At 40.0% G+C, this 17,953-nt stretch overlaps 2 protein-coding genes across 3 annotated transcripts in view; one reads left to right on the top strand and one right to left on the bottom strand.

The window, feature by feature from the left end:
- LOC111248384 (prestin-like) overlaps positions 1 to 17,953 on the bottom strand; it is a 50,954-nt gene that overhangs the window by 15,041 nt on the left and 17,960 nt on the right. The window lies entirely within an intron of this gene.
- On the top strand, positions 617 to 17,837 carry LOC111248385 (post-GPI attachment to proteins factor 2-like). Of its 2 annotated transcripts, none has more exons than XM_022800630.2 (6): positions 617 to 2,026; positions 5,089 to 5,319; positions 5,813 to 5,967; positions 9,835 to 9,926; positions 10,201 to 10,479; positions 10,880 to 17,837. In XM_022800630.2, exons 2-6 carry the CDS (start codon positions 5,155 to 5,157, stop codon positions 11,032 to 11,034), a joined length of 846 nt encoding a protein of 281 aa, XP_022656365.1. In that variant the 5' UTR covers positions 617 to 2,026; positions 5,089 to 5,154; the 3' UTR covers positions 11,035 to 17,837. The 2 variants fall into 2 exon arrangements, with proteins under 2 accessions (XP_022656365.1, XP_022656363.1); XM_022800628.2 differs by having other exon boundaries at positions 617 to 3,108.

Here is a 17,953-nt window from a genome sequence, read left to right as displayed (position 1 = left end):
GACAAATCGTTGTCGTTGCTTATCAGAACAGAAGGAAAAAGCCTAGACGATACCTATTTGGCGTTAATTCTAAAGGGCGCATGTGAACACTCTGAAAGTAACTTTTGCATAAAGTATGCCCCTGTTTGCCAAGCAGGCTAGGCAGTTAACCTTGATGCTTTGCAAGTTATTTTGTATCCACGGCTGACGCTTTGTGAAATTATCCTATCTCGTATTTGCGCCCACTTCTCAACTTTAATATCCCAATTTCCTTAACTTACGATTAATACATACACATATACACCCCGGAATTATTTACCGATTTTTACACACAGTGCCTAAAAAGCGGCGTGACCCAGAAATCACCCCTTCTCAATGATACCAGTCTTCACTTTCGCCGTTTGGCTAAGTTAATAGCTTTTGTAGAACTTTAAACTCCACCACCGCTGGATGTTTCATTTCTGTCATTTGCTGCTATTCCTTAGCATCTCTTTACCCCGCTATATTTTGACCTTTCCCATAAGGATTTATTTTCAGCTTTGACGAATTCCCTTCCTTTCGACAAGCGTTCCCTTTCCCATAATTGCATTGTGGTCCTCGCGACGCGAAAGAGTGGGAGTTACTCCGATCTGTCGCTGTGACTTGAGTGAACTCGACGAAATGAAAAGTGAACGAATTTCCTTTACGGAACAAATAGCGGTAGCATAGCCTATAAGGAAAAGGAAACGAAACGGAAATTCTAACCCGCCGAAGATGCTCTCATGTCTACGAACCCTAGTTGAAACATGAGGAAGATGCTCAATTGATGGGTTACAAGTAATCAGAATACAAAGCAATGGAGGAGCAATGGTTGAGCAGAAAATCGACATGAATACAAAATCAAATCAATATTTCAACATTGATATATAATTTGTGCGAATCTTCCATTACCTATGAAATCATACTCAAAAGCAGCTTGAAAATTCAAACCCGCACTTGTCCCATCTATTTTTGATAGAAATGTTTATGTTGAAAGTGGGTGACAGAAACAGGAATCTGCATATATTATTATGCACAAAAATTCTTGCGAGTAACAATCCGTAATCCGAGCAACAGCTTTCGGAATTGTGATATCAGACGCTTTTTAAATCGACGATAACTGTGCAGATGATAGCTTTGACTCCGTATTGTATGGCTGGATTTAGGACACAGATAAACGGCCTCAAGAAGCTATTCTTGGATGAACTTACGATGTAGACAGCTTGTTACCGTCTTCGTTTGACAATTACTAAACGTATGAGTCAAGGTCGTTTTAATGTGTTAATGCATAAACGACTTGATCGTATCCTTAGCTTTAAACTTTTCTTTTTTTCAAAAGCAAGTTGAAATCAATGCGATTATAAAGTTATCCCATTTCAAAGATGACTAAACGAACGTTGCCGTTTGTATATAAAGGCGTTAGGGTTTCGAATGTTCCAGAGTGTCGCTGACGGTTCCACGATCCACAACAAATTAAACGAAAAAACATGAGTAATAACGGACGTGTACAAAATCAGTTTACTTTCCTCTCTTCGAGTCTATCTAACCGTCAGATGCTGGTACATACGCTCGTATAAACCTATTGCGACATAATTTCTTATTTTGTTTGACGCTTCTAGTATTTTTTGTTGACAGTTTACAACGTAGCACGGGGTTCATGTAGGAAACGCATGGGGTCCTGCTGGGCGGCGTGTTGAGTAGGCGCTGCGTGGCATAGTTCGGGGCTTGCGCGAGTGCCGTTTTGTGGCAAGGGCAAACACTAACGTAATGGGAGAGGGTGACATCAGCAGTAGTAGAGCGACGACGGCGTATGACCCATAAGAGTAATAGTAAACTCGGATCAACGGGATTTCGTTGTCAGGAACGCCTCTTACGAGGGACTTTGACAGACAACGAAACAAAGAGAGAAAGAGGTTTTGCTGCTGCAGCTTGGCGCTGATGACGAACCGTTCAATCTGTGCCTCGGACGATCGGCGCTAGCGAGACTGTCTTTGAAATCATGGCTATTCTTCTGTGCACAAGCTAGTAGGTGAGAGCTATTTCACGTCCACTATAATTGTTGATTATATGTGCGAGTCGCAATGTAATAGTGTGTGTTTGAGGCAGGATATCGGTTGGGCTAACAATGGCAGTCCAATATAACGGTAGTAGAAATGGCAAGCTAAAACAAGGAGAACCGACAACATTTCCAGTGAAATGGATTCGCCACGGCGTTTGAGCCGCGTGAGGTTCGTACGCTCTTAGTGCATACAAACATGGCGTGCTCAGCGAAAACAAGACAATCTCCAATGTGTCGAAAGACGTTAAGACGAAACACAGAACAGATTTCTAGAAACCCTGTTAATCGGGCGTCGTTTAGCCTCTATACACTGAAAGCACGAAGACAGGAGTGCGAGCGATAGTCAAGCACAGCTATTCTGTAGCGTTGCGGGAGAGTGAAGGAGGGCGTTCCGCTCTATGCGTCTTTTACATCTGTCTTGCGACCCATTGAAACGTATCGTCCACCTAGTCACCGAGCCATGATCATAGTAATAGTACAGGTGCTTGTGCTCTCATTGTCATACTCTTAGACCCGCACCTGACTGGAGCGAAAGCTTAGGTGGTAACGTGGGCGGCGCGGAACCAAGGTGGACAACCAGCTAGACCGATCGGAAGGAACGGCCAGCTCACCGCGTCACCTATATCCCTTCCACCCTGTTGTTGTCCTCTTTCTTTTTCTATCCCCACAACGTAATAACGCCCGCCGTCACCACCAATAACACCGACGACTGTAGCTGCCGTTATTGTAACGACATAGGACTTCAACGAGGAACAACAGATCAAAGGCAAACAAAGATGTTTGGAGACGATGTCAAAAGCAGGCCTCAAGGCGTCCTCCAAAACGCAGGACAACAGCAAGACGACGTTCAGAACACAAGGGCTACTGAAGACGTCGTTTTGTCAGAGTCAGTTGTCCTGAGCGGCGGTAGTGAAAGTAGACCCTTCATTTTAGGCGTTAGCCTACGGCGTTTCGCATACATGACAGCGTGTTTTCCCCTATGTACATTGTCTGTCTGCTTTCTTTACTCTGTCGCCTTCAGTTACTCGATTGTCAACACGACAATATGCAAGGTTGGTTATTGAGACTGTCGAGAATAGAACTAAACTTCATAAGAAAGCCTATCTGAGCCATAGATATTTGTAGACATAGTCATTTAGAAAAATATCAGTGCTGCCACCCCTTAAATCTGTGCTCGTAGAAGTAATACTATGCCACTAGAGGTAACTGTTATGGGTAACAAACAGGTCGTGATAAGTGTGATGCATTTGATGATGACAAAGCTTTTGCTCTAAATGTTCCACAAGTGAGTCCGTAACACCAAAGTATATAGGAAAACCTTTGCGTAGATAGATAAGTGAATAGTGTTTTGCCGGCAAGCAGGCGGACTATTTGCGATATTCTTCAAAAATGGTCTCCTTTAATGCGCTGTCTTCAGTGCCGTCAAGCCCAAAAATTGTTTTGTGAAAACATGAACTGATATTGTTCAGTTTACTCTAATAGTACCGCATATGGCTTCTTATGCGTTCATTCCCATACTATCGTAGATATGGCTTGAATCTTAATTCGAGTAATATATCGTGCAGTTGCTTGATTCCTGCTAAGCAGACATTTGCCTTTGGAGATACATTAGACCATTTGTTCAGGGCAAGATGTTTTATACTTTCGATTATATAACACATCGAAGCATTTCTAATATAACTATTTCATTTACTTCTTGAATGCCATAAACACACTTTAATTTCTCAGTCGTCATATCCTGCCTTGAACTAAGGCACAATGAAGCTTGGACGTTCAGGAACATCTACGTGGTAGATGAATATGGAGCCTATTTCGTCCTACTTCGTTTGGATGCAGGCTGCGTCCCACTGTAAAATATATTGATGCTGTAATAGATCTACCTTACTTTACTCTGTAATTTTCGCATAAACTCCGAGTAATAACCCACGGTTCTTTTTAAATAACCCTTGCTTATCTCTAAACGTTGTGTGTCACTTCCAGATAGCCACTAAGTAACTCTACTTCCTCTGAGAAACAGAAACTCAAGTTGCTACCTGCAGCAGTTTTCGCTACTTGTATTTCATACTGTTTCTGTTTTGTTCACGCTCAATCAAAGAAATACGTAATGAAAAAAAAACAGCTGAACTCAAATGACTTCCAAGTCTTTCAGGATGGATGAACCTGGTTAGGCTCGTTCTCGCCATTTTTGACCATCATGCTCACGGGTGAAACTGGGCGTCGAATCCAGCTCAGACTAAATTCAATTACCTTTTTAGCTTGTTTGAGCTGTTAGTTCTAATTCATCGCGTAGTTACTTCTGATCTCTGTGATCACTACCAACCCCCCGTCGATCATAAATTAGCAGAATAAGAATACCAAACATGATACTGCCATTTGCGGGAAAATTTACTTTGAGCTGCTCGTCTCATGCTAGCGAAAAGGTTTTATGCTATCAAAACGAACGCTCTCACAAGGATTAGTTGTGTGGCTTTATCAGCCCCTTCACAGGCCTTTGCCCAAGATGAACCATTTGAAGCTGACTTCCCCAGATAAAGCATGCAGCGAGAACAACGCATTGCCTGGCCAAAATACGTAGATAGACACCTAAGGTTAGAATACGGTTGCGTTGCAACACGTGTGCGATACGGTAGCTTGTCTACCTTAACTAACGTCGAATGAAACTAAGGTTCGCTGTTTCCATTAGTTCATTGACAGAAATCCATATATTGTCGTTCTTCTGTGTAGGTATATTGATACGCTATTTCTCTATAACATTGAGCAGCGAAAACAAAAGCAGCAGACACATTAGTTCTACGGTGGGGTCTCCAACCGACTTGATCATCCATATCGGGCTAATTGGCAGAGCTAACAAAGATCGGACAAAATGGCGAAAGATGTTCGACAATACCACTAAGCCACCGATCGGATCTGATTAGCGCAAAAGTATTCCAATGACGTCTGACTGTTAAGGTTGTAGCATATAAGTAGCGCCCTTATTCGTCTAACAACTTACAGTTAATTGTAATAAATCATTTTCGGCTACTTGTTTATAGGTTTTCAACGTATTGCCATCGTTAAGTGCAGTAACGGGCGTTTACCCACAATGTCAATTATGGCGAATGGCAGTAGCGCTGTATTTCGGCCCTCAGATATTCCTCGCGTCAATGCTGCCTTCATACTACAAAAGGAAACAACTGGAACATGCCAGCAGTCTTACTCGTTGGGCCTATTCAAAGGTCGTCATGTTATCTGCCGTCTCACACATCCTAGAGTGCCTGTGTCTCGTAAGTCGGTGCAGATATCTGTAACCTGCTCTAATCTAATTTGATATCTAATACTGTAATAAGCTATTTTTTCAAATGTACACTGCGGGAAGAGGAAGCTTTTTCTGTTTATGTCCTAGTGCCTTTTGGTCGTGCCGACCGTCGGCCTAAATCTCGTTAATTCATTTGTCCCCAGTCAACTTTAATCTTGTTCGCATATAAGACGTTCTTTGCTTCATCATATTTGTGATGTAGTGTTAACGTTCAAAAACGATCCAGTTAGTGGCCGCCAGAAATAGCGTCCTTCAATAGAAAGCCGATATTCAGACGAACATATTCTACCAGATGGAAGTGCCTATGAAGGCCCTTGTAAAGGCAAATAATGGAACTACTTTTGCCTTTTTTCTCTCTGTCCTGCGTCCCAATATCTTCTTCGCCTTCTGTGTCGTCGTCTCGTGTTCGATATTAAACGTGTGGCATGAATCTACATCGTGTGCAAATTATGCATATTTAGATCGGAGTAGCGTTTATTTCGTCGAAGGAGTCGTTTCGAATGCATGTACTCCTGTTTTGTTCGTTTACTACGTTCTATCTTGCCCATCTAATTTCGACCTGTTGGATCGTCACGCGGTTCCCTCCGACTACAGCCGAGCAGGACTCGTCGAGAAGGTACGGATCGAGCACACATACGCAAGTTTCCAAATCCAAAGCTTTTGCTAATAGCCATTAATTTTAGCTAGAAGTTATATCGTCGAAGTTATTCATTATTACTGTTTGATGAAATCCGCCATGTAAGTTTAATATGTCACATATTGACTCAACAATCGCACCAGGTTCTTGCAGACTTTAGGCAGAGGTTTACATCTGCTATTTCAGCTGTTAAGCATTCTCTTAGACGGCTGGCTCGAAATAAAGTGTATCTTTATTCGGATTCAAACTTCGACCACCTTTACATCATGGAGACAGATGACGATTTGCTAATTGTAAATAAATATGTCTTATAAGGTCTTATTAAGAAGGCGTATCAGAGACTCGCAGCTTTAGTAGGATAGTTAATGATATCTAATCCCTAATATGTTTATGTCAGCCGCTAAGCTAAACAAGTACTTACCAACATTGATAAGCGTGTCTTTATTATGTTTCAAATGCGCTGGGTTGTTTCATAACTAGGACACTTATAAACTGATCGTGACTTTCAAAATCTCAGATCATCCTAATTATACACAAGTGAGGTTTTCATATTTCTACTACGACGCTTCACCAAACGTGTTTTGTTTTTGTCAAAAGCTTTGCATGCTACATCACTGATTGGTTTTAAAGTTTCGCCATCTTTCGCACGATCTGTAATGGATAGCGTAGGTGTTCATAGAATGATCTGAAAATGCGCAAGTTGGTAGTTATTATCAGCATTTTTTTGTAGCTGCTTGCGTTCGAAACAGAAAAGGAATCTGTAAGATCATCTCTACGAAGTAACACAAACTGCGGTGGTGCCATAGTGGCTATGGCGAAAGAAGAATAAACCCTTATATTTGCGTATAGGATTTACTAGTAAATGTAGCAAAATTAGCCGACGCATCTGCAAAATGGAAGTAAAGCCTCCCGTTCTGGAGCTCTCTTCACTGACGACTTCCCAGGCAATGGCAATGCTGTACACGAACTGTCCCCCAGGAAAGCATGTTGTTGTTGTTGTTGTTGTTGTTGTTGTTGTTGTTGTTGTTGTAATAATGCTTCGAAGACATTAGTAGTCTTCTAAGGCTAGCGACAGTTTAGTTAGATATTTAATCCAGGAAATCTGACAATTTCTCTAACCTCCTTGCTCTGTGATTTATCCCACGACAACAAAAATTCCGCTGTTGCTGGCATATCAACACTAGCCATAATGGAAGGTATCATATGTGTACGTTTTTCCCCCTGGATACAAATCAAACGTTTCCAGTTTCAGTAGCCATTGACAGGACAAACATTCGGCGAGTTAGTTCCAAATATGCAGCTGTTCTAGAGCTTCAAACAAATGATGATTGTTCCTTTATTTCGTTATCAGTGATAGTCAGGTGCCAGGACTTGTTCTTCTAAATTGTCCCGCATCTTACTCTAGTAGCCAACATACATATTTAGTGACAAAACCACTCTAATGAGTACGATGATAAAGCTGAAAATTAAATTTAATCTATTTTTGTTTTGGTGAAATTATAAATCCTGCAAGGGGAAAAGAATATTTTATTCGTACCAGGTTCGATTGTTGCATTCATGTCGCTCTTAGCTATGAAAGGCAGCTACAAAACGTACAAAATAAACAGCTGTAGTATACACATTTGACAAATACCGTTTTTTTTTTTATCGAATCTCTATATTGTTCCATCTTATTGAAATAGTGATTCCACAAAACTGCAGAATTCTACTGAGATCTGGCAGTATAGGAGAGAAAAAGGTACAAGGTTTACCGTAATAGCATTCTCAATAAAGGGAGCAGCATGATATCTTTCGGATTCATTGGGACAAAATTACATTATGCCCAATGACTCCTCGGAGTAATTCTTGTCCAAGGTCGTCCTTTTTTGAAGTTATATACCCGGCTACAACCAAATCACCTTATAATGCCCCTAATAAGGATAGCTATCAAGCCAATATTAAATACATGACTATCCCTTCACTCAACTCATTTAAAGATTAATGCGAGTCTAAGGAAAAAGTAGTAAGATATAGTGTATCTCAAACCTAGCCGATGTTAGCTTAAACCAAAGGCAGGCCGGATCCTTTCGCTCAACTCTGCTAGTACAAAGCGTGAGCGTCTCAGCAAAGCGTTCACCTACGGAACAGTTCAGTGGCCACGTATATATATATAATCTAAACCGGGTACGATACCTTTTCTTTTGTTTTGTTGCTAAAACTTTATCTATATAAAAGCAGATATTTTCAACGATGTTTCCGCGTATGCTAAAAACGGCATTTCTGACGGTTTCATTGATTTAATGTAACCACCATGCACCGCAATTACAGATTAATTTCGAATCTTAAGCCATAAACAGGCTTGTCTGAAGTATTCCCTCTACAATTCCACAAACGATTTCTTGATAGCACAAGCGAGCAGATAAGCGTTGTCGTGTCGAAATCTGCTGGACTTCTCTCAATAGCATATATAGATCCCAATAGGTTCCAATCTGGGTTATTTGGCGGCCATATGTGCTCATCTCAGGCTATATCTGTTAACAGTTAACTACTCATCGATTTGTACAAACTGGTGCACGACCTTGCTGGAAGCCGTATGATATTCTCTCAGAAACTTCAGCTACCCACGGTTACACAAGATTTTATAGAACGTGCCGCTTATTAGTACAACTTATTAATAAACGCGTTCGCCCTTCTAGAAAATGTATAATGGCATGGTGTCTTCTTCGCTGGACACCATATTTCAGGCGACAATTTACTTCTACTTGCGATAGGCACATCCCCTGAATCGCAGGCAAGCCGACGATAATTCCTGTGGTTAAATTTTGAATCGAGGGTAAAAAAATTCTGGACAAAAGTTGAAGACGACCTGCTGCTTTATTCAAGGACTGAGCAGCAAATAGCACCGGTTAAATCTCTTGCTTTTATTGTTCACAGAGAGAATCCGTCTGGCGTTTACGACATATGGTATGTGTCTGATGTCTTCATCATGATATCGTCTGCTCACTCGCATCAAATCTGTTTTGCAGTCGCATGCTTAGATGCGACGCGATTCAACCGATCTTCGCCGTGACGAGTCTGTTTTGTTATCACGCTCGTTCTGACAAGTAGCCCGGCAGAGCCTATCCTAACTTAAGTGATGTATATATAGATTTGGTGCCTGTAACCATTTTAGGTACATTATAAGCAGGGCATAATTTGTAGATCATTTGTTCAGTTTTAGGCTTTCTGGGATACTAGAGGGTATTAAACGCCGTTTTACATTGCAACACTAGAAATTATTACACCCCCTTCACCCTGGACGGCGCGACATCCTGAAACTCCTTAAATAGGCTTATGAAAATAGGCCAACGTTTGAATGTTCAGCGGGTGAAACGGTTTTAACTGTTTGTTGACGCTAGCTCATATCGTTCAGCATCGAGCTGGTGTTCTATAACACTGAGTTTTCGTTTGCACTAACTAGCCAGATTGGCCTTGCGTTAAGCACACTGGTTCACGCAAATGACTGATTGATTGATGATGATGCGAATGATGACACAGTCGTGCCCCTCTGTATGGCTTCCATAAGCGACAGTTCGCTGCATTTGGCAGTCACGTGCAGCTCGCTAAACTACCGCCGCATGTTGATGATATATTCAAGCTAACCATTATTAGAGTAGTCGATCCATACTTAAAAAATACCGAAATTTTCGAAGATGTCAACAGCCAATAACTTCATAGACGTCTCGAAATTTGTCCAAGTAACACTTCGCGCTATAAGTTTTAACTGAGAGACTTACAAGACGCTCATGTTTATCTGGAGCTTACCTCCCTATATATGCTATCGTATTTTCTTAATTTTGCTTTCTCAAAACCGAATGTTGATTTCAGGTATAAACTTCGTTTGGCAGTGGCAAGCGGCGCGTGCGCTTTCGTAATGACAATATCCTTCTACTTACATCGCACGCGATGTGTTGTAATGGGTAAGTGGTTCAAGTTGGAACAGGAACGTACACACACTGCACAAGCTCCTGTTCACGAAAGTCATGTTCGGAATATGGAACGATCTGTTAATTAAATTTGAATTAAATCCGATCTTTCACGCAACTTCAGTATATGTATGTACGTATGCTTTGGAGAGTAGGGCGATAGAAGTTTTGAACTGACGGATGCCGACTCCATCTTTAAATTTATCGGTCCCGTTAGGTTTCTTTTTTCCAAGCTTAACGTATTATCCAACTGAACTTCTCCTTACAGCATTCAGCGTGTTTTCTCTTGCCGAGTACGTGTTCGGCCTCAGTAATATTTTGTTTCACTTGACTATAATCTACGATCTTCCTGAAGTCCAGATCAATATTGCGTTCCCTGGTTTAAGATCGTTATCATCAACTGTCTCATCGGCGGTGGCCTCGACGTCGTTAGTACAGCAGCAAACGCCTGTAATGATCCCTGCAATAGCACTCAGCGAAGGTGATCTAGTGTCTTCCGTAGGCAGTGACACTAGACAAGCTTCAAGCGGTAGCATAACCTATATAGGTGCGTCCGTAGAATTTTTAGTTGGCATTTGAGAACCGCCACATAGTCTTTATTATAATGTGCAGTATAGCCCGTTTCAGCTAATCATGTTTCATCCGATATACGACAAACCTCTACCTATAGATGTAGCTTAAAGTTAGGACAATACTACAATACACCAAATCGAAGACGGCCACACAACGTAGCGATCTATGGTTTACTGTAGTGGCAATGGCACGGCATCATCTAGAGTCCTGTGTTCAATGTTAGAGAAAGTAGTTGATTCCCTTTTAACTGTACAGCGTTAGGGCATCGCTTAACTTCTGAACTGTAATAGAAAAAGGAGATCAATCAGTACGTACATAACACTTATAGCGACAGTTTTAACATCTCGAGAGTCACCAAAATCTCTTTTCCATAGGAAATGTTGAAATTCGCCAATATTCAACGAGAGTGAGCGAGTCGGCAGGTCAAACTGGGATTGAAAGTGAAGAATCAACAGAGCAATGGATTCACAAGCGTCGTCTGTTCAGTTTCACTGACAACGAAATGAGGGAAAATAAGGAACATGCATAAGGAACGGACGCACAGGCTGAAGGATCTGCGGACAAACACGAATTATGAAAATGAAGATGGACCGCTTTCAAGCAGAAAGAACCAGTAACGTAATATGACCTAAAAAGCCTTAGCCTCTAGGAGCGAAAGATCTAGGTATAACATACACGCACGAAGTATAGCCATTTCAGTATTAGTAGCAATAACAGCAAACAGGACACGTAAGGCATAAGATCGTATCCTCGTCTGGCCAGGTCGTGCAAATTTACGCATACGTCTGGTTTGAATTTTTGTTTTAGCATAGTGTGATTGACGACCACGTTAGTTCGGCATATCGATTTTGGAGTTATCAACTCAAACAACGTTCTTAGCAGTTAATACCGAAGGCTGCGTTTACATATGTGAACTGCAATGAGGCACAGAATCGATGACAGATAGACAAAGTGTCACGGAATATGACTATGCACACAGCAACGGTGACACTTAGGCTACTCATCAACTGTGTCTAACATGTTCGTGAAAGTCTAAGAAATATTTATATTGCGTGCTTATAGCGCCCTGAGATATATGTAAGTAAAAAATGTATCAAAATGGATACATGAAAAATGGCAATGTCTCAAAACGATGGTACGGTTTTGTTTTTGTGAAATAGTAAAGCGCATAGAAAATGATACCACTCAGGTAGAGAAGAGTCACTGCCATATCAACCCCATAGTATCGATGCTCCTAATTTGCACATATTAGAAGCGCCACTAAGTGATGGTCACACAATATTAATCGGCGTAGGTGAAACTTGCCCCCATGATGGTGCAGTGGCAATACCGTTGCCCACTGCTCTTAAGGACATGTGAGATGATCTGGGTTTGAGACCAATCTTCACTCAAGAAACCACATACTCAAGTAATGTTGACACAGTTTCCGCTCTTTGATAAATTCGAAAACTTTTCATTAATCGGAAACAGCGTTGTTTAATGGGAATTAGTATTAATTATATTAGGAGCTTAAAGTTCGACAAGACGTACGTTTAGGTGCTCTCCTGAATTCCCTAAAAACCGGCCGGGTGGGATTCCTTTTTGCTCTTGTTTATCATTAGGCCTACAAATACTTCGCTATAACAAGACAGCTATAACAGACAATGTTGTTAGTTGAATTCTCGTGTTATGGAAATAGATACGTAGTATGACAAGAACTAATCTTTACGGTCTTCGAATCATCTGGCACATCGTATTTATACGATACTGATATATTTACTATTGCTAACATCATTGCGACAACAATATTTATATGCACAGGTGTTATGTAAAATGACCATCACCTCGGACGCTATCAGAACCACTAAATACTAATTGCGGATAACAATGATGATGGCAATATTGGCTGTGTATGATGTCAAAGCTGTCAATTGAATGAATTGAACCACAATGAATGTTGCTATTATTATTGTTGTTGTTGTTGTTGTTGTTGTTCTCAGCGCTACGCCATTATCATTGATACTTTTGATCAACAATTTGAACGTTTCAAGCTGTGCGAAAGCGTTGTCTGCCTCCATTTATCTAATGACTACATGAGACCTACCGCGTAGTTAACTCGTTCATGATCAACTCAGTCCTCGTAGCACGCCAGTGATAGATTTGTTTTTGCAAATAGACAATGCCAATCGATTGTATGAGCATAATTCGAGCCAACATTTTCAAATAGCTACGAACGACTCGTTTTCGATTTAAAGAATTGGTTTCCGTCCACCTATATTCTAGTCATGCCCGTTAGGCAATATACGCATGCGCGTAAAGCTTTAACTATGAGATTATGTTAGTTTTCTCCAAAATTTCATACAACAGGAGCTCGGATAATGAGCTAGGAAATGCAAAAATGCTAATGGCACCGTTGCCGGTTGATGAACCGTACGGTGTTTAATTCTGGGGGCAATATCGGTATGCCTCAATCAGTCATTGTATTAGGATTTGGGAGCTAATCGTTTGTATCCCCCCCGCACCCTAATTTTGAGCGGATTTTGAGGACTCAGAGTGAGAGACTGAATCAAAATGTAGATAATGAACAAGTCAACTTTACGACGTAGCTTCTGTGCACTCTCACACGATGCGAAAAAGAAGCGGCTACCTTCAAGTGTTGCCTACCTGACTAAGCAGACCAAAGCCCCAAACGCATGATGGTGGTATTGCTTATAATATTACCAATATTTAAGGGGCCAAGTAGTGAAATGTACCATAATATTATATGTACAATTACTAACCAAAAATTATGTAAACTTACCTTACAAATATACATACTAAGTCATGCTACTTCGATAGGTTCCTCCCGCAAGTTATGGCGGGTCAGGATATTTTCTTGGGACACAATGGCTGACAGAAAGATAAATCTTAATTCCTTAGGCCCTTCTGCATTATTAGGCATAAGTTCGCCTTAGCTGCCGTAGGGTACAAGCAATATTGCCAGCAGTAACCAAGTTATAACACATGCACTTCACGTTAGACGAGAGCTTTTATTTTGGGAAAATTCTCAAAACACCATAGCACGCTGTAGAAATTGTTTAGAATTAAAAAGATAGCCCGTTACCCCAGTCCTCAGAACTGCTTAGCACGCATAAAGGCTGAATAAATATGATACTTTTAACATTCATAATCCACACTATTACGATATTATACTCTGTGAAACTGAGCGAACACAAACCGATGCAAAATGGCGGCGGCTATAATCTGATGTGTTACGCACTATCAACTGATGCAGTTTTGATAGTTACCTGATTAATTACTCTTATCATGATTGTTACTTGCAAATAATAAGCGTGACTGTCGATTCTACACATTATCATTGCACATGTTTTAGCTCACATCAGTTTTGGCTATCAGTTAATACGTAGGAGTCAGAGTATGAATTCGTGAGACGTACATGTCGTAATTATGATTTTATAATTCGACCTGCAAGTACCGGAAGAAGTTGTCAAGAGGTCGAACTAAGCTGACTTCCAGATCACTTTGCGCAGACAATAAAGTACAATTTAATCAGCCAGTCCGCTTTTGGGTCACGAAATGATGAATCAAGAAACAATTGATCTCAATGACGCAAGACATCGAAGACCATAACTGTTCTATATGTCGACATTTGAGGTATGAGCATGGTTGTGTTTCGACATATGCTATACAACAGCAAATGCGGCATTACACTGATTAAAATGTAGAAACAACTCTAATTAGCAGGCGTTTTTCGATTTGAAAAAGTCTCATACCAACTTCGATAATCACAATCATTTCCGACAGTCGAGTTTTTTTATGCTCGTTCAAAACGGTAGCACGACTACCCCCTTCTCCACCAACAGCAACAGCAATCTGACCTAAAGAAAAATCTTCATGGCAATAAGTAGTTGTATGAAAGAGCTTACAGATCGTGTGCACATAGGCTAGTTATTACTGTATATATCGTTATAAGTTATTAAGATACCGATAGGATGCAACCAATTTACGAATTCGGTCTGCCGGCACGTCTACCACCCGTTCTGCCCACGAAAATTAAAAAAGCCAAATAAACGCGGAACTACGAAGCCTACTACTTGTATATATATATATATATATATCCTTTGCCAGCAGCGCACTGTGATGAAACCAGAAGTTTCAAAGTAGCTATCGTTCGAGAGAATTTCCCACTAGCCTCAATCCACGTTGTTTGCCTAAGTGATACACGACCTTTAATTTTGCTTGTAAATGCCAAGCCTAGCCGCAGAAACTCATTACTACCGTCGTTCTTCTTCAACACAAAAACAATTCTCACATTAATTTACCTTCGTTATACTAGTAATCGTTTAACTGTGTAAATTTGCGCATCGCTCTCGTAACGCATCGTACACTATGCAAACGACGCAATGTCTTCACTTGAGCCAGGTCAGATAATCAAGGGCCTTCAGGTTGAATAAAATTAAATATATTATCTAAGTTTATTGTCAATGGCATTTACCGCGTTTACCATGATTTTCTTGGATTACTTCAGATTGTATCTAAACGCAGAATTCGAATGATTTAAAAATCCGGTGTCTTCAAAGCTTTTGCAAAAAACAAATTATTAACCAATATTATTATTTTACAAGGTGCCAACAAGGACAGTCGAAAGTAAACCGAATTAGTAGCACCAATTGTTCGTAATGATGAAGAGGCTAATTTCTCGTACGCTTCGGGCACGCATATTTAGTACGTTTTGTAACAACGTCTCTTAAATATAATATATAAAGACAACATGGCGGTGAAAATATAACGATATACATCTGCAGTCGTATAACAAAGATATTTTCCATGGCTAGTCCAATTAAGAAGAGAGGTAGCATCATTGGCAAGCGTGACAAGTCAGTTATAAAAACTAACGGAAACAACACATCTGAGACTAATTAAATCTTATAATTTTACTATTAGTATACATCAGTATTACTATACTAGTATACATCAATACAACTAGAAAATTATAAAAAATACATTAAACAGTTCGTATAGGACGAACCGATGTATTGATCGATCTGCCACAGCGGACGAATGACGACACCCTCAGCCTGCTACTCTGTGCCTTTATGCCTTAGAATAACAGCAATACCAACCGTTCGCCCTTTTTTGTTTCCCTGTCCCCTTTCTTTGCCATGTGCAGATTACCATACCACAACCTCTGCTACTAGTTCTCATTTTATAATAGCACCTATACTTGCATAATCCGAACACAATGGACAAAACGACAACCTAGTAACAGTAACAGCAAACATTCAGAGGAGTGTTTTGGCCCGAGCAGGTACAAACTAAAAAGGAAAATGAAAATAGCAAAGGCTGCAGTCACTTTTATTATGAGTGGTTATTATTAATCAAGTAGGATGCGCTATATAATAGGACGCAGCTGGTAAAGTAAGGGTCATTTCGTGGCTGAATGAAAATAGCTAGACCCGTTTTAAGCTTAGATATTTGGTTCTTTTTTTTCTGCAACGCTCGTCCCGTCAGTCGTACATTTATAGCAGTCGCAACAGCGCCTAAATTAAATAGAGTATCTAATTGGAATAAAAATACCCTGGGACTACTCCAGTGTTTTACAGAGGAAAGCAACTATAATGATCATTACGACCAGCCTTGCTATTTCTAGCCCTATGACGGGCACATATGTACCACTGTAATATATATAATTAACACATACGCTAATGCTTCAATACAGGTTTTGTTCTATTTATCTAGATGCAATAAAATAAGCAACATTGAGTCAGCGCTGTGTTGGCTACTATACGTGCTTTTTAATATTTAGCACTATAGTTAGTGCTGCCAATTAAAAAAACGTTAGCCAATTATTTTGTTAGCTCGTATATTGGTTGACGGATGATTTTGATTGAAGAGTTTAAACATTTAGTTCGCTAATTATAAGTTTCTCCACACTTGTTCTTATTGAGTCATTTTTCCGTTCAAATTATAGTGATGATGTTAGCAGTCAATATTAAACCATCTTTGCCGACTTTTCGCCCATCGGAAACTATTATGCAATGCAAAAACTTTGTAAACCCTTTCATCTCTTGCCGCCATGCCTGTTCCTGTTCGAAATGATAAATAGCTACACGACATTACAATGAAAACTATAAAGGATGTGAAGCGTATTGCGTAGGTGAAAATGAAATGTATTGCGGTAATAGAAAAATACGACACAATGAGACCTATGTCGAACATAAACAGCATAAGTCTGCTGCAGACGGAAAAGCTGAAGGACAAAAACGAATGCAGTTTCGAAACACGACCAACCGTTTTGAAGATTGAGCGGTGGCGCGCACAATATCATCACTATGGTCAATACGGTGATCAAAACACGTTGCCTGATTTCTGCGAAGTAATTAACAATAACTATGTGAGCAGAAATATTAACTGCGTTCACATCCCTTTGTTATCCAGGTACTTAAAGTACCTAGACGGCAAAAATTGTCTATGTCGCAACTTCATGGGAGTGCAGGTTTCTCTGTAATTTGTACGTCAACCTTTTACCCCAACTTCTGAATGGCACTTACATGGTAAGCTTGTAGGCCGTTTTCCCTTACTATAACGTCGGCCTATATGTAAACCTGTTTATGACGCCTATCCGATTTAGGCTAGAATCAATTGGCTCGAGCAGATAGAAACATGAGCACTGCAGTGTGCAGACAAATTCTCCGAGCAATTGGAGACAATAAAACACGTTCAAGTGCTTTTGAAAGTTTAATAGCTTTTTAGGTTTTTTTTTTATTTGAGACAAATAAGGCTTTAGTTCAGCTAAAGGAATTCCTATTTACATGTGCTAAAAGAATTATTAATATTTGTGTCGATGAGGTTTTCCATTCCTTAGAAGTTGTAAGGCTGTTTATAATGCAATACAGTCCTCTTATAACAACATACATACATATTTGTTCAAGTCTTTGTAATCTGTGTCTGTATATTATTATCGTTCTTACACACAAAGGACTCAACTAATAAGTGTTTTCCGTCTGCTGCTTGCAAAGGAGAACGTTACACGAAACTTTTCTCCGATCGAGATAACACTGATCCTCTAACTTCCAAGCTATGCCAGCGACTGAGGAAGTTTTTAACGAAGTAAAATATTTGTCACTAGTAATGAACTCACCAACGCTGCACGCAGTGTTGTTGACTTAAGTAAAGAACCCCACATAAATGCACGCTAAAGGCAGGACCATAACTAAAAACGATAAATCAATGGCAGCAATACTATGATTATAATATGATAACAATACTGAAATACTGATTGAAAAATTGTAGAAACAACTGATTATTATAAACTATAATAAACTGTTGATAGTTATGAAGCCTTTCAAACAAGTATCTTTATTATTTTTTTTTCTAATTTACCAAACACGTGCTCATATATAGCTAAACTTAGTTAATAAGGACCTTAACGATCCAAAGGTAACTCAAGTAGACCTAGTGATATTCAA

This window comes from Varroa destructor, unplaced genomic scaffold (assembly GCF_002443255.2).
Source record: "Varroa destructor unplaced genomic scaffold, Vdes_3.0 BEIS01000003.1, whole genome shotgun sequence".
NCBI classification, from domain to species: domain Eukaryota; kingdom Metazoa; phylum Arthropoda; class Arachnida; order Mesostigmata; family Varroidae; genus Varroa; species Varroa destructor.
Note: the sequence above shows the minus strand (reverse complement) of the source record. Positions and strands in the feature narration are given on the sequence as shown.

What these genes read in the sequence shown, in the direction of transcription:
- LOC111248385 (XM_022800628.2), top strand. Translation starts at nt 2,833, where the DNA reads ATGTTTGGAGACGATGTCAAAAGCAGGCCTCAAGGCGTCCTCCAAAAC. An exon ending in GAGCAGGACTCGTCGAGAAG is followed by an intron (nt 5,968 to 9,834) that starts GTACGGATCGAG and finishes TGTTGATTTCAG; the next exon opens with GTATAAACTTCGTTTGGCAG. An exon ending in CGGTAGCATAACCTATATAG is followed by an intron (nt 10,480 to 10,879) that starts GTGCGTCCGTAG and finishes TCTTTTCCATAG; the next exon opens with GAAATGTTGAAATTCGCCAA.